This window comes from Trichoderma ghanense, assembly GCF_004382785.1.
Source record: "Trichoderma ghanense strain CCMA-1212 chromosome Unknown scaffold_4, whole genome shotgun sequence".
In the NCBI taxonomy this organism is placed as follows: domain Eukaryota; kingdom Fungi; phylum Ascomycota; class Sordariomycetes; order Hypocreales; family Hypocreaceae; genus Trichoderma; species Trichoderma ghanense.
In genome coordinates, this window is record NW_027395667.1 from 2,230,158 (window position 1) to 2,252,343 (window position 22,186).

General features: G+C 55.3%; 8 protein-coding genes across 8 annotated transcripts; 3 read left to right on the forward strand and 5 right to left on the reverse strand.

Moving 5' to 3' along the window:
• Positions 1 to 556: 556 nt before the first annotated feature.
• CCMA1212_004896 (uncharacterized protein) lies at positions 557 to 2,907 on the forward strand (the record flags this gene model as incomplete). Its single annotated transcript, XM_073702179.1, has 6 exons — positions 557 to 573; positions 974 to 1,274; positions 1,511 to 1,836; positions 1,885 to 2,036; positions 2,120 to 2,379; positions 2,737 to 2,907. The coding sequence occupies 6 exons, from the start codon at positions 557 to 559 to the stop codon at positions 2,905 to 2,907; spliced, it is 1,227 nt and encodes a 408-aa protein (XP_073559733.1).
• Positions 2,908 to 3,122: 215 nt separating this feature from the next.
• On the forward strand, positions 3,123 to 5,699 carry CCMA1212_004897 (uncharacterized protein; the record flags this gene model as incomplete). Its single annotated transcript, XM_073702180.1, has 3 exons — positions 3,123 to 3,220; positions 3,330 to 3,382; positions 3,448 to 5,699. 3 exons carry the CDS (start codon positions 3,123 to 3,125, stop codon positions 5,697 to 5,699), a joined length of 2,403 nt encoding a protein of 800 aa, XP_073559732.1.
• Positions 5,700 to 6,602: 903 nt separating this feature from the next.
• Positions 6,603 to 9,238, reverse strand: CCMA1212_004898 (ATPase family gene 2 protein; the record flags this gene model as incomplete). The annotated part of the gene is made up of 2 exons (XM_073702181.1): positions 7,446 to 9,238; positions 6,603 to 7,367 (listed from the first exon to the last, which is right to left on the reverse strand). Exons 1-2 carry the CDS (start codon positions 9,036 to 9,038, stop codon positions 6,603 to 6,605), a joined length of 2,358 nt encoding a protein of 785 aa, XP_073559737.1. The 5' UTR covers positions 9,039 to 9,238.
• A 459-nt stretch (positions 9,239 to 9,697) lies between these two features.
• Positions 9,698 to 11,329, forward strand: CCMA1212_004899 (uncharacterized protein; the record flags this gene model as incomplete). Its single annotated transcript, XM_073702182.1, has 2 exons — positions 9,698 to 10,413; positions 10,500 to 11,329. Exons 1-2 carry the CDS (start codon positions 9,765 to 9,767, stop codon positions 11,327 to 11,329), a joined length of 1,479 nt encoding a protein of 492 aa, XP_073559736.1. The 5' UTR covers positions 9,698 to 9,764.
• Positions 11,330 to 12,096: 767 nt separating this feature from the next.
• CCMA1212_004900 (GTP-binding protein ypt2) lies at positions 12,097 to 13,132 on the reverse strand (the record flags this gene model as incomplete). Its single annotated transcript, XM_073702183.1, has 3 exons — positions 12,097 to 12,410; positions 12,657 to 12,924; positions 13,103 to 13,132. 3 exons carry the CDS (start codon positions 13,130 to 13,132, stop codon positions 12,097 to 12,099), a joined length of 612 nt encoding a protein of 203 aa, XP_073559505.1.
• A 1,897-nt stretch (positions 13,133 to 15,029) lies between these two features.
• Positions 15,030 to 16,241, reverse strand: CCMA1212_004901 (putative endo-beta-1,4-glucanase D; the record flags this gene model as incomplete). Its single annotated transcript, XM_073702184.1, has 1 exon — positions 15,030 to 16,241. One exon carries the CDS (start codon positions 16,239 to 16,241, stop codon positions 15,030 to 15,032), a length of 1,212 nt encoding a protein of 403 aa, XP_073559318.1.
• A 1,127-nt stretch (positions 16,242 to 17,368) lies between these two features.
• CCMA1212_004902 (10 kDa heat shock protein) lies at positions 17,369 to 17,832 on the reverse strand (the record flags this gene model as incomplete). Its single annotated transcript, XM_073702185.1, has 3 exons — positions 17,369 to 17,393; positions 17,454 to 17,512; positions 17,608 to 17,832. Coding segments are annotated over 3 exons (309 nt in total), but the record flags the coding sequence as incomplete, so codon positions are not given.
• A 1,195-nt stretch (positions 17,833 to 19,027) lies between these two features.
• Positions 19,028 to 22,037, reverse strand: CCMA1212_004903 (Serine/threonine-protein kinase oca2; the record flags this gene model as incomplete). Its single annotated transcript, XM_073702186.1, has 4 exons — positions 19,028 to 19,659; positions 19,738 to 21,070; positions 21,474 to 21,811; positions 21,986 to 22,037. 4 exons carry the CDS (start codon positions 22,035 to 22,037, stop codon positions 19,028 to 19,030), a joined length of 2,355 nt encoding a protein of 784 aa, XP_073559319.1.
• Between the last annotated feature and the right edge of the window lie 149 nt (positions 22,038 to 22,186).

Here is a 22,186-nt window from a genome sequence, read left to right on the forward strand (position 1 = left end):
ACCCTCTCTCTGCTTCTGTCAGTTTATCATTTTGCAGTTCTCGGCACACTGCAAGTCACGGCGGGAGAATCGTATCGGGGCATCTCGTCAAGGGTCGATCGATCATGCAACGCAAGGCCCGCTGCCATGAGCCGGAGCATGGGGAAAATGTGGGAATGGGAGATGGATTCCTTGGGGCGAAATCGGAGGTTTGGTCTGTGCGCAGCTGGTGAGCGCTGCCTGACGACATGTCACGTGCAAAAGTGGCGTGCTCTCGGTTTCCAACGTCTGCTAGCAGGTTATTCCGAGGTATTGGAGCGAATATATTTGGGGGAAAAAGGAGGGAAAAAAAAGAAGGAAAGTACATATAGAGGAAAAACCAATGCTCGAAGAGGGATGGCGACATCCATGAAACCGAGCTGCTCGGCTGCCTGCCTTTGCACGGATCTGCGTGCTCTGTGACAGACGTTGTACATTTGCAGTACGAAGCAGTACTTTGTGATACAGGCAGTTCCCCGTCAGATTAGGTCGCTACATACGTTACGGGGAACGGAGCACTGCCGTGCGAGACGAGGACATGCATGATCCCTGTCGGTGCGTTAGCACAAGGTCTTAGCCATCTGTTTTGCCTTGGGTAGCATCCAGCGCCGCAAAGTCAAACGGCTTTCTAGTGCTCTTCTCTGGGGTTTCTCCCGCTTTGAACGGAGGCCAAGTCCCAACGGCGCAAAGAGGTTGCAGCAGCAGAGACGCACAATGGGCAATGGGCTTATTACACATTTTAAGGCACCTTGAGGCAGTAGTAAGTAGGTTGCCGTGGCTGGAATGCGTACACGCCTCTACATAGCACCTACCTCGGCAGTGCGGGACTGGTTGGGGTCGCTGCCCGTTGGCTTGGTACATGTAGGCGGTACATGTGCACGTAGGCACGCTGATGCCCAAGATCAAGTACACCCGTCCCGGCTCTCTGTATCCCGACGTACTCGTAAAACGCCAGGTACAGTAGAGCGCAAGTCCCCAGAGTGGTCGCCACCGCAAGCCAGACCATAGCGTCACGACGCCATGGATCCCCCAAACCAACAATCGGCAGAGGCAAGAAAATTCCGCTCGGCAAGGCGCTAAGGCCAGCAGGCGGCAAAGCCCAGCCAGTGCAGGCGCCCATCACCGGCGTCCGTCAGTCACCCAGGCGGGCAGCTCCAGGCGGTGGCACAGCAGGGACCCCCCTCCCGAAAAGAGACGCTGGCCGTTGCCATCAGCTAGAAGCAGCAGAGGGCCCCGATCGCCGTCTGCTCTGCTGGGTTAGTCGGTCACCTTGGTCACTCTAAGTAGTACGGCCCAGTGCTAGAAGGCTCATCCAGGTCGGTGCCTTATTACCTGCCTGCTCCACCGCCGCCAACAAAGACGCCGCCCGTGGTCACGCGCTTTTCCCGCTTCCAACTACAGTACTAACCTGCTGCCCTGTATCCCCGAACTTCTCACGACTCCAGCTTGTCGGCAAGCATCCCGCCTTCGAGAAACACTCTCCGACCATCAGCATAAAGGCCTCCTGCCCGCTGCGCCGCGCGCGCACACTCGCTTCTCCCCAGACTCGCTGCGTCTCTGGTCGCGCGGGCTCGCCTCCCGAGATATTCCGTTGCCCGAGACCCTTCGTCTGACGCTTCTCTGCCGCCATCCCCGGTCGCGCAGAACCGGTTCGCTGGTCCTCTTTTCGAGGCGCCTCCTGCTCTGCGGCCCAACGCCCCCCTCCCGACGTCCGACGTGCGCACCTGAGAGGAAGAGAGAAAAGGAAGAAGAAGCAGAAGCGAAGAGAAGAGACGTACAGGGCCACAAACGCAACAAGGGTCCTCCGGCGTTGCGTCTGTGTGTCGCGCGTTTGCTGTGTTTGCATGGCGCACTGAGCCGACGCAGAAAAAAGTTCACTCGCCCGACAGTATCGAAACGCCACATCGCTGCGCTGCGCTGCCGCCCGCATTTCCCAACCACCTTGAACCCACCACCTAAGTCGCTGCCAGGACAAGTTGCACATCTTCCAGCGCCCTCGAGCCCGCACCGCATTCCCTGTGCGAGCCGCCAGCAGCCGGCGTTGCCTCTCCGAATAGCCTCTCCGAATAGCCTCGCGCGCGCCCTTGTTTGCGGGGCGCAGTTACGCAAGGCACCGTGGCGGCGCTTACCATCCTCGACCAGCCCGAGACGCCGGAGCTGTCTCTGCAGCAGCATCTCGACCTTGCGCCCGATCTGGTCGGCTACGGTAACCAGCTCGTTGCCACGGGGGACGATCCCCAGTCCTCGATGATGGCACAGCCGGTGCCTCATCAGGACAAGAAGCGCGTCAAGGTCTACGAGCTGCGCAACAATGACTGGTTCGATCGCGGAACAGGCTTCTGTACCGCCAAGTTTGCGACGGTATGTTTGCGACTTCCTCTGCATGCTTTTGGCATCCCTTGTCTTGCCTGCCTTGCCTCGCACTTTGCTCTCGCTGTCTATCTACCCCCTATCCCCCACCGTCTTGCATCTCTCCACAAACTCTCGTGCCGCGGCGTCCATCTCTACGGCATGCATTGCCCAGCAGGTTGTCATGCCTCTATTTGCCCATCAATCGGGCCTGGCTGTGCCTGTGGCATCTACTCTTCCCTGACTTCACGTCCACATCTGCTTTGGGAGCCTCAAGCCACCGCTCGCCCCAGGGGATACCCGTATTGCCTTGTCGTCGTTTTGTCGCTCTGCTTGCTGATTGTGTCATGCGCTCGACGTATCATTTAGTCCGAAGATGGTCACAAAGATGCAAAAGTCATTGTAGAGTCTGAAGACCAGCCCGAACGACTTCTCCTGGAGACGACGATCCAGAAGCAAGATGGGTTTCAAAAGCAGCAAGGCAAGTCCGCCCCCGAATCCTCTTTCCTTCCTCCGTCTCTGTCTACAGATGCCGATTGACTTTGGCACTTGCCTTGACCTTTGCCTGATTTCGTTGACCCCATACACAATACCTACTTCCCCTTCTTGCCAAACCTTTAAAGATTGCGCTTGCCGTCTTCTACTCCTCAGTCCTTCCTCCTTCCCCCTTCCTCCCCTCCTCCTCTCCTTCCATATGCTGCGCATCCTAATTCCTCCCTTCACCCCTGCGTACGGTAGCGATTCCTCAACTAACAATGGATGCAACAGAGACGCTCATCGTGTGGCAGGAGCCAGGGAGCGGCGTCGATATGGCTTTGAGTTTCCAGGAAGCGGAGGGATGCGCCATGATCTGGTTTGTCTTCCAACCACTCCCACTTTTTCTCGTCGTTTTACCCCCAAGCCACTTGAGGCATGCGGGCCGTCTTTCAGCTCGCATTGACTAACCACATCGACGGCTTCAGGCGTTTTGTCAACACGGTTCAGCAGACGTTCCAGAATCACGCTGCTGGAGTCGGTACGGAATTGGTCTTCCCGTGATTGGATATCGAAAAGCCGTTCTAGAAGCTAATGTCGTCCCAGATGACAACCTGTCAGATGATCTCGCCATCGAAGCTGTTGCTCCCGTTAACCTTCCCGCTGCTGAGCTGGGGAACCTCGCGGAAATCGAGTCCAGCATCAGGGTGATGAGCTCTACCGCCACCGGGCGTGAAGCCATAACCAAGTTCATCGTGGCCGAAGACTACATCAGCAAACTTATTCCGTTGGTAGAAATCGCCGAAGATCTAGAAAGCCTCCCCGATCTGCATCGCTTGTGCAACATCATGAAGAGTATTCTTCTCCTCAACGACACCTCCATCATTGAGCACGCTGTATCCGACGAATGCCTCCTGGGGGTCGTTGGCGCTCTGGAATACGACCCCGACTTCCCCAGCCACAAGGCCAACCATCGACATTGGCTTAGCAATCAAGGGCACTACAAAGAGGTTGTCCCCATCGACGATGACGCCGTCCGCCGCAAGATTCACCAGACCTACCGACTGCAGTATCTCAAAGACGTCGTCTTGGCCAGGATCCTTGATGATCCTACCTTTTCCGTGCTGAGCTCTCTCATCTTCTTCAACCAAGTCGAAATCGTACAGCACCTACAGTCGAACCCGACCTTTCTCATGAACCTTTTTGGCATCTTCTCCGCCCACTACCCCGACACAAGGAAGCGCAAAGAGGCCGTTCTGTTTATCCAGCAATGCTGCACAATCGCCAAAACCATCCAGGCTCCTGCGCGCCAGTCGCTGTACATCAACTTTCTCAACCATGGCCTGCTGCGCGTCATTTACTATGGCCTGCGACATATGGACGTAGCCGTGCGCGTTGGAGCGATGGATATTCTGATATCCATCATCGACCATGATCCGATGCTCATCCGGCAAACCATATTCCGACAGCTCCACGAGGGCGGGTTGTCATTACTCGACTCTCTTATTGACCTTCTCCTGGTCGAGGTGGACTTGGGCGTCAAGACCCAGATTTCAGATGCTCTCAGAGTCATTCTGGATCAGGGAGGAGGCCCAGCTGCCGCCGCCAACGAGGCCGCGGCCAACGCCAATGGCGGCAACGGAAATACCAACGGCAACGGCAACGGCAACAAGCAGCAGGGCGGCGAACTTGCCGCTAGAGCCAGGATGCAGATGGCTGTTGATCCGCAGCATGAACACTTCCTCACTCGCTTCTACGAGTCTTCCGCCATGAAGCTATTCAGGCCTCTGATTGAGCTAGACAGCCGTTCCCACCTGGACTTCACCGTTCAAGAGGCTGCCATGTTCGCATGCTTGGTGGAAGTACTGGGCTTCTTTATCCGCCAGCATCATCGATTCAGCAGATACTTCTTCATAGTGCACAACCTCGCGGCGCGAATCGTCCAGCTTCTCAAGTGTCGGGACAAGTACTTGCAACTGGTTTCGATTCGATGCTTCCGACTGATCCTTGGCCTCCAGGAGGAGCTGTATATCAAGAACCTGATCGAAAACGATGTCCTGGGACCCATCCTCGAAGTCTTGGTTGAGACTGTGCCGCGGGACAACCTCGTCAGCGCCGCTTGTACCGAGCTCTTTGACTTTGTCAAGAAGGACTACCTCAGAGATATGGTCAAGCAACTTGTGGAGGATCATCGGGATAACTTGCTTCTCGTCAGCCATATACCCCCTTGTCAAGACTTGATCACGCGATATGACCAGACTGAAGGCTATACGACCAACATGGAGTTCTTCCTCGATGCGGACGACGACGTGACGAGGAGACCAACCAACGTCCGCATGATGGACCACCTCCCCGTTGATCTGCGGGAAGAGGAGTACTGGGACGCCCCCGACCTTGACGACGAAGGAGAAGATCAGAGCTCAGGGGATAGATCCTCCGAGAGCGGCAGCTCGTCTTCCACAAAACCGCTGGTCGACTATGCATCAGACGAGGAAGACGCCGAAGATGGTTTGGACAATGACAGCGAAGACCATCAGTCAAAGGACCATGACGATGACACTGCCGATTTCAGTCCGCGGTCGAGCATGTCGGCCAATGTGCCGCCGCCTGAGCGCCTGTCTGAAAAGCGCCGACGAGAGGAAGATGAGGATGAGGATGACGAGCTGGGGAAGCTGATGCAGAGCAAACGACGTAACAGCAGCTCTACAGAATCCAACTCGTCCATCACGCAGGGCCTCACTCGGAGACGCAAGAGCTTTGCCAACGGCGGTGGGAATGTGACGCCTAGGAAGATTGCAATTAGCCTGTCACCAGCTCTGAGGTCAGGCGGGCCCTCACGGTCTGACGACGATTCGTGATCGTGCGGGAGATTCGTTTTCGCCTCTCCTTGTGCCTCCTCTTGTTCAAATGATCTGTGTACGGTACTTCATACCCTGCCCTTACTTTCTCTTTTCCTGTTCCCGTTTTACTTGCATCATAATCTATTTTTGGCCATGACAATTGTAAATGGCAGACGGGTATTCTGTGTCCAAGGGTTGGTCCTCGTGCAATGAGGAGGGGGAGGCGGGTAGCCAATAGGCGGCGTTACTCTTTTTTGTTCCTTTTCCCGTTATTTCTTTTCTGGTCATTGGCCACCAAACTCTTTGCTTTTGTTGCTTTTCTTGACTTTGGGATGATGATGAGGTTCACAGAGGCCGTTGGCGGCAACGGCAACCGCTTTCAGGTATAGAATTGGAACGTGGTCAGAGGATTCAAAGTGTAAAGACAATGTGAAGGAAGAGAATAAAACATGGCCGAGCCCTGGGGACAAAGGTCGGACTCTACGACCTAAAGTAGCAATGCTGGTGGAAGTGCAGGAGACGAGAGTTGAAAGCTTCGCGCATGTCATGTATCATTACCCCCAACAAAGCTATCAATGTAATGATCTCCAACGACGCAAGGGTAACATGTAAAAGAGAGCCTGAAACGAAGCGAGTCACAACCAAAGAGGGTGAGAAAGAATGTAGGCAATGCAATCCCGTGAGATATGCATGGGGCGGGCTGTAGACGCGTGTTAGAATCCACATCAAGTCCACCGCCAGGGAAAAGCCTGCAATCGGGTGTTTTCTATCGTTGCGAATGGTACCTGGGCAACGTTGGCAGGGGAATGAATGAAACGCCTATGACTGTTCAATTGAATAACCTTGGGCCTTTCTCAAGTTCACCCCTCTGATTGCGCTTCTCTCCACGTCTATTTGGTATTTCCCGTTCCATCGTCGCCGTCACGATCGTTTAAACTGCCTTGACCACATTTCGTAGCCCGATATCATCATGGGCGTAATGTTTCTCGGAGTCTTTTCGATGGCAGCCTCTAGATCCGCCATTCGGATCTCCATCTTCTCGGTGCCTGTCTCATCTTCGTCGCACCTATCGAGCACCGCCAGCCCGGCCTCGTTGCAGATGGCCTTGATCTCAGCTCCCGAATAGCCGTCTGTGATGCGGGCCAGTTCAGTAATATCCACGTCCGCCGCAAGAGCGAGCCCACGCAGATGCACTCCAAAGACATCTTCTCGGGCGGAGAGATCAGGGGGTCCTACGTAGAGGATCTGGTCAAAGCGGCCGGGACGAAGGAGGGCTGGGTCCATGGCCTCGGGCCGGTTCGTGGCGGCGAGAACGAGGACGCCAGTGAGGGACTCGAAACCATCCATCTCCGTCAGGAGAGTGGTCAGCATGTTGACGGAGCCTGAGCTCCGGGCGGCGGCGGCGCCATTGCCTCCCGTCCGGGAGCCACCGATGGAGTCAATCTCATCAAAGAAGATGATGGAGGGGGCGGCAGCGCGTGCGCGCTCAAAAAGCGTACGCACGGCACGCTCAGACTCGCCCACGTACATGTTGAGGAGTTCAGCACCTTTGACAGCGAAGAAGTTGAAGGAGGATTCGGTAGCCATGGCTTGGGCGGACAGAGTCTTGGAGCAGCCAGGGGGGCCATAGAGAAGGAGACCTTTGGGGGGCTGTCGGAGGACATGTCGAGAAGAGGGATTGGTATCCTGATAGGGCGGTCAGCAGCAATAATCGCATGATATTGCATGGACGTCGAAGACAGGGAGGGGTAATATGTGCAGTACCTTTGTGTTTTTGATCATGCGGGATAAAACCTTCTTGAGGGACGCTTGACCGCCCACATCTCGCCAATGGATGGTGGGTGGCTTCAGGTTGATGTCGTGCATAGCGGTGGGACGAGTGATGCGCAGGGCTTGCTCCATGTCCTGCGAGGTGAGATAGTGTTCTCGGGGCTGCTGCGTCTCTGAAGAGGTGGCTCCGGCAGTGTCGGTGTCGACATTGCCAGTGGTGGCGGCGGCAGCCTCATCGTCTAGCCTGTTACCGAGGATCTTCTTGGCATTTAGAACCAAATTTGCGAGATCATCTCCATTGTATGCGTGAGTCTTGGATGCCAGACTGGCTAGGCAGGCTTCCTTCTCTTCAGCCTGGATAGGGGGGTCGAAAAAGCGCAATATTTCAAGGCGCTCCGTTGCGCGAGGAATCGGCAAGGCGACGTTTTCTCGGAAACGGGAGCGTTTCTGGAGCTTCGCTGGCACATCGGCCAAGTAGTCTAGACAAGTGGCAATGACCACAACCTGGGGCAGAGCATTGGCAGCGGCCGCCGCTGCAGAAAGGTTATCAAGCTCCTCGCCCAGAGCCTCAATGACACTGTCACGGTTGGAGCGTTCTTTGGCGAGAATGTCCTCGAGGCCGTCGATGAAGAGGAGACTTGGCTGCTGAGACTGAGCCAGCTTGAACGTCTCCCTGATGGAAGACAGCTTATCCGTGGACCTGATCCAATGGACTCGTCCCCAGTTGGTGGCTGCGATGCGCTGCAGAATGAATGTCTTGCCCGTGCCGTGGCCGCCGTGTATGACGAAGCCACAAGATTCGCGCTCGTTTTTTATCCAGAACGGCCGGCCAAAGCCTCTGAGGAACTGGTTGATGACACTGACTTGTGAGGACAGACCGGGGACTCCGGTAACCGCTAAAGGTCCAGATTCAGTTGCAGCCATTTGCGCATCTTCAGTCGCATCTTTGCTGTCTCCGGGCTGGAGTATTCGTACTGTTGACGAGGCGAGCTTGAAACGGGCCATGTTGTTGGACTGTCCATTGACCGATACGACTTTGAACGTCCGACGCAGCTTGTTGATGCTAACACCCTCAAGGACCATGCCTGGAAACACCTGTTCCGCACGGTCGAGAGAGATGCTGATGGAGAATTCCCAAGACGGGGGGTGTCTTGGTTTCGCAGCGGCATCCTTCTGCTGATCTGCCTCGCTGGTCGTATCCTGAACCACCACCTCGTCCGCGTCCGGGACCACCGCAGTCTCTGCAAGTGTTATCCTGACCACGTCTCCCAGCTTGAATCCCGTGGCCTCCTGGAACGCTCTTGTCATCATGACCACGTTGGGGCTGACGTTCTTTTCGGGGAGAACCCATAGAGAGGCTTCCCTCCGCTTGCCAGCCTCGGCATCTCCTGTTGCAGAACCCTCGCCAGAGGCGTCATCTGTTTGCAGCCTCTCGATGATGCATGGCCGGCCGCTGTCGAGGCTGCCAGTAAGGGAGATGAGAGAATCTTTACTGACGTAGATCCGACCAGCGCCGAGGAGACTTGCCCTCTCAAGACTGACGTTGGCGAGAGGACGAACTTTGGCGTCGATGCTTTTTTTGATCATCGTTCCTTTGGTGTATGTGCTCGACTGATGAGGGGAAGAATAAGGGGAAAAAAGGAAGAAGCAAGATCCTGACTCTGGACGAGAGTACGAGGGGGAGAAAAGGCCTGATACCTGAATTACAAGTACATAGATGACATTTGGAAGGCGCGATTGTGTGAGTTGCAAAAGGTCTCATGAGGAACCTTCCAAGAATTTTCCGCTTTAGTATCCTGAAGTACTGGGTACCTGAAGTGGTGGGTGTCAGGCGTACAAGCTACCTACCTACCTAAAGGTAAGGTACCACCCGGACATTATGTTCAAAATGCAGCTGGTGCAATCGATTGTCAGGAGGAGGATTCTGGGAGAATACCTACGTACGGACCTTGCTGGCAATTAGGCACCTATATGTGCAGGACAATCTGAGACAATGATTGCCTTAATTCAGATTGAAGAGCATGTCTTGCTGTTCCTCTGCCACGAGGTAAACCACCTCGATGAGACCATGCAACCGAATCCCGAGTGCCCTGCACTGCAATTGGTCAACCAGCGCAGACAGGTTCCCGCTACATGCATTGCACTAGCAGCAGGTATTCCATACCCTGCCCGACGTCATGGCAAAGAAAAGCCGTAAACCTCCAATCCGTCCACTCCAATCTCCATCCAGTCCTCCCTCTCTCCAGCACCCCGATTCTACCTCCTCATGTGCCCGAAGAGCTCAATGCGATTTATTCCCGGCCATCTGTCTGGATGATCTGCCCTCGATGGACGCCTCGAGCGACAGCGACGCTCGCTAACCTCGGCGGCAGCTCGAGGAGGGCCTCCTGTCGTCACGCTCCCATCTCAAGCAGAGGCGAAGAGTTGGGGTCACGGCGCTGGTTCAGCACAGCTGGAGGGGCTGACGAAGATGGAAGTTCCGGTTCGCCGTCTCCCGAAGGTTCCCAGTCCTCGGGTAGGGTGCACCGCGCATCTTCTCGCTCAACAGCTGCGCCCGTAAAAGAACAGACCCCTCATCATCTGCCTCATCGCCGAACGAGGACAGCAGCGAGTCGTACAGCTAAAGCCGCCGACCCTCGACGACATTGGACAGACAGAAAGAATGCTGGCGGCGACCATGATGCGGCAGGCGAATCCACCGATACTGCTCACCAGATGTGGCCTCAACTGAAGAGGAGAGAAAGACCCCGGAAGCATGGTGATGAGCATGTAGAGAATGCCGCCTTTGCCATCCCCAAGCCCGTCTTCTCGCCGCGGCGGAGCGTGCAGAACCCCTCAGGCACCAGCGACTCGTCTGGCTTCATGCTCGCCATCGACGGCCTGTCGCCCAATCTCAGCGCGACAGACTTTTACCGCATAGCGCCAAACGACTTCTCCAACTGGCGAAACGCCATCTGCAAAGGTACCGAGCCTCTTCCGGTTCTTCCTCTTCGCACGCCGGTATTGTGTCTTTGATCATCGAGACATCCTGGCTAACATGCTTCCCAGTCCAGCAGCAACGCAAGCAAGACACCCTCGAACCTCTCGGCCGCTACTGGGTCACCTTCAGCACTGGCGAAGCCGCCGTCTCGTACCGTGACAGGCTGATTCGCCTACACAAGCTCAACGGTTTCAAGCTCCGGTCTGCAAGTGGCCTGTGGGAAAGCAGCGTTCCGTCCTCTCTAAAGATCTCCCTCGCATCTCCATCGACAGCCCCAGCAGCAGCCGCCGGCGCCGTTGACGACACAAGTGACATTGCCCAACCCGACACGCCCGGCACAGAAAGCCTTGTCGAACTCGCCAACTCCTTTACCATTGCGCCGGGATCCCAAGTTGCGATTCCAATCCATCGCCAAAGAGTTGCCCTGAGACGGCCATGGGCGAAGCGCCTGGCTGGCTTGGTTGACAACCTCGGGTTCGGGGAGCGGCCCCCTGTGCTGATGGTCGATGTCTACCCGCCTACCTTGACTGCGGAACGGCTGCATCAGTTCATCAGTCGAGATGGGTACAACCGAGCCCTTCGATGGAAAGTCTCCATGCCCCAGCATCTCCAAAAGAGCCACTCACAGCAAGGATCACCGAAGATGAATGCCAAAGGGGCGCATAAGAATGGGGAGATGGATGAGAATGACGAGGTAGCATCGAGTAGGCCAAAGGGCGCCTCCTTAAAGATCAAGGATCGTGAAGCGTGGGAAACAATGAGGGGCCGATTTCTGCTTGCATGTGCGGACGAAGAAGAGGCACGGCGGTTTCAGCAGAGTTGGAATCAACGAGCGCTCACAACACTGCGGCCAGAGCCAGTGAGGTATATGGTTCGTGCTTCAATTATTAACTGGTAGTTATTTCCGTCTACCAAAGCTACTTTCACATTCCCACCTGATCAACCCCAGCTCTGCTTCTCATCCACGCACTGTCAGCCTTGCTGCAACCATATGCTTCTGTCGTTGATTCTCGTGGCCACGTCTCGTATTACATAATATTCTCTCTCTCTCTCTCTCTCTTTTCCTCTTCCCAACCCCAGGCTTTCTCTCTTCCTCGCTCTATCGCGACACTTCTCACACTTGTTCATCCACTCTTTTTATCTTTGCCAAATGCCAGACTCCAACAGCGAACGTAACAAACAGCAAGGCCCCTCCTCGGCCGCCATGAAATGACCATAGACACAATAGCAATGAATAGTTTTTTTGTATTAAAACCCAAAGTAAGAAAAAGATAACAAAAGAGAGAGATAAAGGGCAACGAAAAAGAAAGAAACACCAAAGGGGAGGAAGAAGATCGCAAAGAACTCCGAACCAGACTTGCTCTCTCTAAAATGGGTAGGTACGGGGTTGATTCGAGTGTTGCCGAGCGGTTCGGAAGTGTCAATTTTTTTTTTTTTTGTGTTTTTGGTTTTGTCTTCTCTTAGTCAAGGAACTCTCATGACCCTCATGTCCGTCCGAAATGTCATTATTGGCGCAAGACTGATAAACCGCAGGCCTCATTAACAGCTTGTATGTCTTGATCGCGTTGCGCTGCCGTATCCATTATATCATACGTCAAATACCGTCTCAGATCAACGTCATGCCTCACGCGTGCGCGTGCCGCAAAAGGACCTGTTGGGCCCCGTTTAACAGCACTTGCCGCTGGCGGCGTCGTTCTTCTCTCCGACATTGACACCGGATGAGGTTCCAGTGTCAGTCTTCTGGTTGTCGATGAGGCGCTTCTTGATGTCGGCAGCCAGGCTGTAAAAGGCCTGGTCAATGTTGATGTTGCTCTTGGCCGAGACTTCGAGGAAAGGAATGCCGAGCTCGTCTGCCAGTGCCTGGCCCTGTTCTGTGGACACAACGCGCTTGTCCTCCCAGTCGCACTTGTTGCCGATCAGGATCTTGTTGACGCCCTCGGTGGCATGCTGCTCCACGTTTTGGAACCAGGTGCGAATGTCTATGGGGTAGAGGGTAAAACGACGAGTCAGCCACAGTCCGAGCAACTCCACTTTTCTGGAATTGGTAGTCCTTGGGATGCATTGAATGAGGGCTCAATGGCAAGCCACTCGTTGAAACACTGGTGCAGATTGGGGGTTGATTATGCGATACCCAGTATGAGGGGAGAGATGTAGATGAGCTGGGCCGAAGACGAGCAGAGCTGCCAGGCGGTGAGAATGGGTGGGGAGGGGGGAGTTGAACATACTGCTGAATGATCGCTCGTCGGTGACATCGTAGACGAGCAGAATGCCCATGGCACCACGGTAGTAGGCAGTGGTGATGGTGCGGAATCGCTCCTGGCCGGCAGTGTCCCAGATCTGTAGCTTGACACGCTTGCCATCCAGCTCAATTGTCCTGATCTTGAAATCGATGCCAATCGTGGTAATGAAGGAGGGGGTGAAGGAGTCCTCGCTGAATCGCAACAGACAGCATGACTTGCCAACACCGGAGTCGCCAATGAGAAGGAGCTTGATCTATTTGAAAACAGTCAGATTAGCATCTGGTTCGCTTTTCTCTTTCGTGTCGGAGTATGAATTGCGTCGTAGTCGACTGCGTTGTTGATACTATTGCCATGTGACGGGAACTGCGCCTAGTGATCGTACGTGGCCAGAGGGGTGGGGGTTGCGAAAGGGGGGAAAGAATCAGCCGTACCAGGAAGTCGTAGTTGCGATTGCTAGGCATGGCGGGCATCTTGGGTAAGACGGTTTTCCAGAAGAGAAGAGGTACCGAGCTGGTGAGGCGAGCCGATCACGATGGTCGAAAGTTCGGGGGCTTCGAGGGCAAAGTGGCGGAGAGGCGGGAGAGGCGAAGGCGGAGGGCTAAGGAGACTTCCAGCCCGCAAGCAGGACGGAGCAGCGACGAAAAGCCAAAAATGGGAAAGAGAGAGGAGAAAAGGGGGATGCAGAAGATGCGTCCCGTCGAGATGAATAATTATTGGGTGAGTCCGGTATCGAGAACAGTTGCTTGCTCTAGAGGGCGGCGGCAGATCCGGCGAGAGCCTCAACACCAAACGGGGATGGCAGCGAGGCGGTTAGTCAGTCTGGCGATGCTGGAGCAGCACAAGAGCCTCTAGATTGACCACGGAGGCAGAGAGATGCCGAGACGCTGACGGCGATGAGTAACGCACTGGCACGGGACGGCGCAATTGGGCGTGGCTGGCGAAGCAGGTGGCAAAGGCTGGAGAGGGGGGTTTCAGGCTCGTCGGTGAGGGTTGCAGAATCGAGGTTTTGGCATCTGGACAGCTGGAGGCGGTCGGGACACTTGGCCGAGATGCAAGGCCAGCGCGCGGCTGCATCAAGGTACCTACCAGGTAAGGCACCTAACGTACACCGGCTACGAGGTGCACCGTGCACCTGTCGAGGTACCTCTGGCGCCGAAAAAACGCTTGAGAGGTACCAGGGCGGTCGGTGGAGGCGACGGGGTTCGGGGCTCTGGCGCTGGAGCAGCTGCTGGACTGGGCTGATGTTTTAGCGGGATGGCAACCTAGAAGCCGCTGGGGGGCCCCTTCTGACGGCCTGGAGGCTGGAGCTGGAGCCTGGAATTGGCAGCTCAGGTCCGGTAAGGTATCGACAATCCATAAACATCAGATGCAGCACCTCACGGACAAACCAGAGATGCATCAAGCTTCACGTTTGGACTTTGTTATGGATGTTGTGAAAAGGGTTTGCAGGCATGGGAGCTATCTCAACCATCAGTTTCTCGCCAATCTACATGATCCCTGTGCCGGGCACCGAGACAACCAGCATGAGATTCTCAATCCACCAAACAGCAGAAAGCACGGAAGTATCTAGGTAGGTACTAGGTAGGCAGACACAAGTACCGACTTGCAACCATTGAAAGAACCTCGAAATCGTCGCCATGATAGATGAACATTACTATCTGACCTCCAACGAGTCACGGCGGCACACGGTCCTGGCCATTAGCAAATAACCAGCAGCCCTTTTCCGGGACTGCCAGGCCCTCGTCGTCTTCCTTGTGACAATCTTCGCCGCGCTGGCTTTCAGCAAATCACAACGTACGTGAGAGCCAGAAGCGGGACGGGCTGCATACGACATGCACAACCACCAAGTTCCTGGCTGGAATCAGGGGCTTCCAAGCTCCTTACATGCACTGTTGAAATAGCCTCGATAAGTGCTGCCTCCTGCTCCAATATCCGGTGACCCGGTCGCTGCATTCATAAGGTCTTCATTCACACCTACAAGTATGCGGAGCCATGGTTGATCCCGTCCCGCCATACCTTATCTGTGGCGGACATTGTCGACTAATGATGAGGGTGAGGGAAGGCCACTTCCTCTTCTCCCGTGAGAGAATCCACAGCTGCGACTAAGGTATGAGAGGGAAGCTTCGGTTCACACAAGTATCGCATGGTTAGGTGATCCCTGACTGCCTTAGTTGAGTGACCTCTAGGTGCCTACTCTAGAATCGTTATTCTTATTAAACATGGCATCTCAAGAGTCCCGCTCCAAGACGTGGCCCCCTAATATGAATTAAGACTGACTCAATCCACTAAAAAGAGAAATAATAACACAAACGACGAAAAGCAACCAGATACAGCGCCCCGGCGAACCCTGCCAGCGGTTCAGTTCTGCTCAAGCTTCTCAAAGATGTCGTTCCACACCTCGGGCAGCTTTCCCGGCGCCGGCACAACGTACTCCTTCTCGGTGAATTTCGGCGGACCTTTGTACTTTTCCGCCTCGCACAGCGCGTCCATCTTGCCGCAGTAATTGCTCCAGCGGTCGCAGTTGGTCAGCCCTATGGGCGGAGAGCTCTCCCTGCACTTCTTGCTCTGGGCGTAGCAGTCGTTGACGGCCCTCCAGCACATGCGCGCGCTCGAGTACGGCTCGGCAGGCTTGCCGCACCAGTTTGCCTTCTTGATCAAGCAGTCCTTGGGAATGAGGCCGTCAGTCTGGACTAGCCGGCCGGTGTTCAAGTCGTGATCCGACTTGTTCCGGTTGACTGGGGGGATATACACCTTGGGGCCGGGCATGGGATACGGAGGCAGCTTGTGCTGGTAGATGTCGAACGTGAGGCCTGGTGTCTTCGCGTTGACGTATCCAGGGATACTGGCTTGCTGTTTCCGAGGAACCTCCAGCGGACCACGTACGTCGCTATCGAGGAAGATTTGTGCACAGCCGAGGTAGAACTGCGGGTCGTTGCGATGGGCAGCCCAGTGCAACGCCAGGATCTCGGGCCTCACGATGTAGTAACCTGCAGGTAGCCCCCTGGGAAGTCTCACGGAGAGCAGGCCATTGTTGTTGACGAGCCGGTCGACGCACCATTTCTGGGTCTTGGGATCGTAGCCGTCCTCCCAGATCTTGAACCAGCCGCCACCGGCGGCACTGTCCGAGAACATGTCGTCAACCTTCTTCACGTACACGGCGCAGGGACCTAGGTGGCCCGGATCAATGCTGCCGGGCTCCTGAGCATCGGGCCAGAGGCGGAACTCGAAGGTGAGCAAAGATCCTTTCTTTGCCGGACAGATGAACGGCACCGGATCAGCACCGTTACGACCTGTTGGTATGCATGTATCAGCATCGACCAGCATTACCAGGAGCTTTCTTGCCCATTGAGCGACCCCAATATGAGAAGCATGCTTACCACAAGCCATATCCGAAGACGTGATGGGTTTAACCGGGTTGGTTGCCGTCTTGTCATCGTACGGCATCCGGACGCACGTCCCATCTCCTTGGTTTTTCTTGTCGATGAAGAGCGTGGTGAAAGTTGTGTGGGCACTTGCCGTGCAGGCAAGGCCCAAAAGCAAAAGACCGACCCAGAGAAGGAAGCACTTCATATTGAAGACGTAAAAGTTGAACGGTTTGTATCAGCTTTGAGAAGCAAACAGAAGGGGGGGCAACCGGCGACTTTATAAGCGAAGGTTAAAGAGGGTGCTGCTCTGAAGCGAGGGTATGTCCGGAGCTTGAGCATCCTGCATCCCTTAGTCTCTCCGGTTAACATTATGATTCAGCAAACCCTTTTCCAAAAGCATATAAAGCACGAAGCCTCCGTTCCTGGTGGCTTGGAAGCTATCCCACGAAAGATTAGAGCCCTTGATTTGCGCAGCCGACGCCGCCTCGCCTCGTCCATCGTCTGGATTTGCCCTCTCTGACCTCGGCAATCTCAGAGTGGCTGAGGATGGAAACTCCTGTCTTGCCAAGATGGCGTGCAGCAGGTCGTGAGACTGGTATCTCGGGTTGAAACCGACTGTTTGTCTCCGGCCGAGCCCCCCTATTGGCTTCCTATATTCGGCTGGCGCTTCTGGCTGCGACTGTGCGACTCGACCTGATCAGCCCCTCCAATGAGATAAACTTCCAGACCAAAAGGATGCTGCCGAGCTGCTAGAAGGGGGGCCATGGGTAAGGGGCTGTAGTGTTCAGAGGCGATACGGAGCGGCGGCATGCCAATTTGGCGTAGCATCAAAGAAAGCTCCTGAGCCGATCGGACCTTGTGCTTCCAACCGAAGTCGACCGTGTTCCAGATAGAGGGTCGATGCGGACATCAGGTCGCCAATCACCATCACATCGTAATCACACCATAGCCGGAACCAACAAAGTGGAAGAATGATGAGTACTGTGAGTGGAGATCTCGTGTAGGAAAAAGGAACAGCTTCAGCCATGATCAACTCACACAAGCCAACATCCAACAGCTTGATACCCCATGCGGCTCGAAGACCCCCCTCCCCAATTTATGCGTGCACTGGTTTTAGCCTCCCGCAGTCCTTTTCCCCAACAATGACAATTACAACAAAAGATGTCGCTGAAACTGTCGCTGAAACCTCGGTCTCGGTCCTTGAATGTAGATTTTGACATTTTTCTTTGAATTCCTTTTTATGGTCCTTTGCAATCGTATGGTACACGGTATAGTACACTCGTCATGACGCCGGGTATTATTGGTTTCGCTCCTTTCCTCCTCTTAAGACATTTACTCGTTGATCTTGGCGAGAATCCTGCACTTCATTAGTCAAAGTCCTTTTTAGGTAACAGGGGATTCGCTAGCAAAAACTTACTCGCTGTCACGGAACAGCTGGTAGTCCTCCTCGCCAGACTTGACAGGCGAGCCACCAAACTAAAGAATGCCCCAAGTTAGCACCAAGCAACTCCCTGGCCGAGGTTCACACATCATTTCGCGATCATCCTAGGCTAGCTGGTACGAGTTCCTACCTGAGGAATCAGAACACGGTCGCCGACGGCCACGCTCATGGGGACGCGCTTGCCATCCCGGTCCAGAGCTCCAGGGCCCACGGCGAGGACCTTGGCCTCGTTGAGCTTCTCGACGCTCGACTCGGGCAGGAAGATGCCGCTGGCCGTCTTAGCCTCGGCCTTGACGCGCTGGACCAGCACACGGTCCAGCAGGGGAGCGAGAGCGCGGATGTTTCGGACCGTAGACTGTTTGTTGAGCGTCGTGAGTTAGCAAATCGCTTCCATCCAGTGCTTCGAGGTCACAATGGCAACGTAATCAGCTCCCGAGGTGGCATATACGTAGGCGTATACTACCCAAGGTAGGTTAAGCCGACCCAGCAAGGGAGCTGAAAGGTTGAACCAAGGCGGCGTCCAAACTCATTGGGGAGAGATCCCAGAGAGCATTGGGAGGTGGAAGAAGGTGAGCCATACCATTGTGAATGATTGTGTGATTGGAAGCGAGGACTGCGAAGCTTGCAAAAAGGGTAGCGTCGAGGTTGATCTTACGGATGAAGAAGCAAAAAAATAAAGAAAAAGAGGCGGACGAGCTGAAGAAGCGGTTCGGATCGGCAACAAGTCGCTCTTCTCTTCTAACGGCTTCCAGAATCAAGCATCTGCTTATTAGCCGGCAATTTTTTTTCCACTCTTGCGGCCGTATCGGTTCGGGATTTCCCCTCTTCCGAGGCTCCCGCCCCGCGATAGCTTCAGACAGCTCGGGATGCCAACCCCGCCATGCTTTACCGAATTCGGAGCTCAATCCCCAAAGAACGACAAAAGTGACGATGAGGGGCAAGCACTGGACACGAGGATGGCGAAGACAAGGGCACAGGCGCATTGAGCCGCTCTTGCTGCGTTTGTGAATTGAGGTCCAAGACAAAATACATACACTGGAAATCATATTGAACAACTACTACCTATAATGTGTAAGATGCAAATAAAACGCAGACGCCGTCTATCCCTATCGCCTCGACCACCAACCGCCCATCGCCTGTACAGAATAGTATGCCACTATGTAAAAGTTTTGTTTATATGACCCTGAGGTTCCAGTTGATCTGCCAGTAAACACATTCCACAACACGCGCATGCACCTGATCGAAAACCCAAAATTTCGTCGCATCTTGCTGTCATCGGTCCCTCCGTGGAACCACCTGGTATTGTGCAATTTCGTCCTATGTGTATCCAAAAAGCAAAGAGCAGAAAGAAAAGCAAAGAAAAGAAAACGCCCAACCATATGTTTGGAATGAGTAGCGAGAAAGGGAGGAAAGCAAGGGAAGAAAGGCCGGTTGAGTGGGTGGGGGGGATTGCTGGAGTGATCGATGAAAAGAGCGAAGGGAAACAAGGAAACAATGCTGGAGCGAAAAAATGGCGGACGAGAAAGAAAGTACGTTGGTGAGTTCCCGCATTATGCCTTCTTTGGGGGAGGTGGCTGAGAGTTTGGCGGCTCCAGGATGTGTGTATGGTCAGAAGCAGGAATCACCTCTCCATTCTCCAACTGCTGGCAGATGATGGTGTCTGCCACCCATGGCTCTTCCAGAATCTCACTCATCTTAGCCCGAGTCTTGGGGTTGATGTCCAGCATGCGGTGGATGATGTGACGGCTTTCGCGAGGAAGCAGGCGCAGAATCCTCCAGGGGCCTCGGATGACCTCCTTCTTCTCGGTCGTGACGTTGACTCCCGGAATGGGGAGCTGTGTCTGTTCGGGCGCAGCATCCGAATCCTGCCTCTTATGCGACTGATCAAAGCTGTTGTTCTGAGGCTTCGGGTCGTCCTCGGGCAGGAATTCTCGGGGAGACACGGAAGAGAGGTCATTGGTGGACTTGGGTCTCAGGAGCTTGCGCGGATCGTGTCCAGGGGTTGGGGTGGCCGCGAAGAGCTTGTACGAGTTGTCCGTCATGCGGGGGATCTTCCAGGGGAATCGGCGCAAGGTCATGCAGCAGAAGATGATGGCGAGTGACCAGATGTCGACCGCCTCGGCGTCGTATTCTTTGGAGTCGTACACTTCGGGAGCCAAGTATGGGTCAGACCCGACAATACCTACATGAGCGTCGCCGTCAGCGTTGGAAAGCGAAGAAAAAGAATAAAAGGGGGGCTAGAAGGGGAAAGGGGTCTCACCTTTGGCTGGGACTGACCCGCTCTCAAAGGGATACTTGAACACATGAGCACTGCCGAAATCGATAATCTTCATGATGCCCTTTTCGCTAACCACCACGTTATCCAGCTTCAGGTCGCGATGCGCAAGACCCATGCTGTGCAGATAGGTGACGCCATTGAGGATCTGCAAGAAGCTGCACCGAATCTCTTCGCGCGTCATTTTGCCCGTCATGACAATGGCAAAGAGGTCATAAGGGGCATACTCCATGACCTCGAACCATCGTCCCTTCTCCTGCAATATGTCCAGCGTCTCAATGACATTGCCGTGGTGGAGGGTCGAACCGACGCAGAACTCGGCCGTCACCTTCTTGTTGTACTCTCTCTCCGTCTCGTATGTGTGGCGCGCTCTGAACTCCTTGACGGCGAAGACGGTGCCGTCCTCCGTTCGACGCATGAGCCGGACTGAGCCGCCGGCACCGGACCCCAGCACCTTGCCGAGTTTGCCGTACTTGGACGTCAGCCCGTGGTCATCCCCAAAGGGCAGCTGCTGGGTGGAACGACTGGCTTGGCTGGACTTGGAGGATGACTTGATGGAAGACGGCGACAGGTCCCGCTTCCTGTGGTGGCCAGACTTTCGGAAGAATCGCTTCAGGTCGGACATGGAGCCCGTTGCCCCATGGCCATGTGCGCCATCGTTGGAGCCCGAGTCATCGCTCTGCTTGGAGTGCTGAGCGTATACCCCGAGGCTTGATTTGGAAGATGACGGCGAAGAGCCGTGCCCGTGCTTCTTCTTCCGTGAGAAGACGAATCGCGGATCGACCGTGTGACGGGTAGGGTGCTGCTGCTGAGGAGGGCGGCGGCCCTTGGCATAGGGGTCGTTGGCGTCGCCTCCAGGCGCCATCGGCTTGGAATAATAGTGCGACGCTGCGCTTCTGGAAGGGCTCGACTCACGAGAAACGGGGACAGAGCTGGGCCCGACGGCGAAGATTCCCTTTCGATGGTGCGACCTAGATCCCCCGCGGCGATCGTCGGTAGACGAGGCCCTAGACATTACGTGGTCCGAGGATGCGGGTCGATGAGTCAGGACTATGCGATCGCCGCTGCGAGCAGTTGTCTTATCGGCAGAAGTCGAAGGCTGCGGAGTGATGATGTGCGTATCGTTGACGGCGGAACCGGGAGCGCTGGTTGGACCGGCATCCCTATTTAACCTCTTGTCGGGGTCTGACCCGGCAGGCGTGAGAGGAGGAGAGGCCAGGGCGGAAAGTCGAGGGCTTCCGTGGGGAGACTGCCAGCCGGACGAGTTTGGCGTTGGCAGCCTCGTGGAGTCGTTCGAGGCATCTTCACGAGAGTTGATCTAACAGGGTAGCCGCACGGTTAGCAGCTGAAGGGCAAGGAAGAACGGATAAAAAGAGACAACAACACAGGCCACGATGACGGATAGAAGCTGCGTTCCCGTGTGACGAAGGCGTGGGGCGAATGGATCTCGAATGCAGATACTGGGTGTCGATGGTTGAATACATGCATACAGCGGTTCCACGTCGTGATAGCAAACTAATGTTGCTATTGCGACGTGCCCGAGGCAGTCGTCTTGGGACTGGTGGTAGCAACCCGAGAGGAAGAGACAACCTGCAAAAGGGTCAAGGAGGGGTGGATGGGGGAACGGAAGACGAGCAAACGGGAGGCAACAGGGATCAAGGCCAACATCAAAGCAGCTACCCTTGCTTCACGGGAGGTGTAGAAAGCGATGGAGGTCTTACCCGTGATGCAGGCAGAGAAAAGGCCTCGAAGCCAAAGGTGCTCATACGGCGCTCCTGCAGGGGCAATCCGTGCATAGACTTCTGGAAAGCCTTGATCTGATCGGCGGCGACCTCATTGAAGGTATCGAAGTGGTCCGAAGTGTTTGTCGTCGTGGTCAATGTGGAGGAAGCCTCAGGCTGCGCGAGAGGAGCCTGCGGCTCGATCTCCTCGACGGCGGAGGAGAAGCGGACGGAGCCCGGGCCATCGCGAGGTTTGCTGCTGGCGCTCTCCTTTGATGGCGATCGAGCGAGGGGAGCAGCAGTAGCAGCGGCGGCGTCAGGGGAAGCGGGAGCTGCATCTGTTTGTGCGAGCGACGACGCAGAGAAGCAGGTTAGCTCTGGCAGAGAGCTAGGCGCAAAACTGGTAGCTGTTTGCCTATATCGCCAAATCCCAACGTGGCCGGTGGGGGAGGCGTTTGAGGCGTCGCAGCGGATGCGCCGGACGGGCAAAGGAACAGAGAAGCGAGACTCACCGGCAGCGGCTTCCTGCTGAGAGGACGGCTTCTGGGGCGCGGACGACGCCATGGATCAGAGATGCTGGGATACGGAGCCTTTGCGTGCCGCAGAATTGAAGCAGCCTGAGCGCACGAGATCCTCGAGGCACGAGCAGGACCTTGTGGGAGTCGAGTTTTGAGGGCCCGGGGGGGCGGATAGCGCAGCGCAAGCCAGCCCGT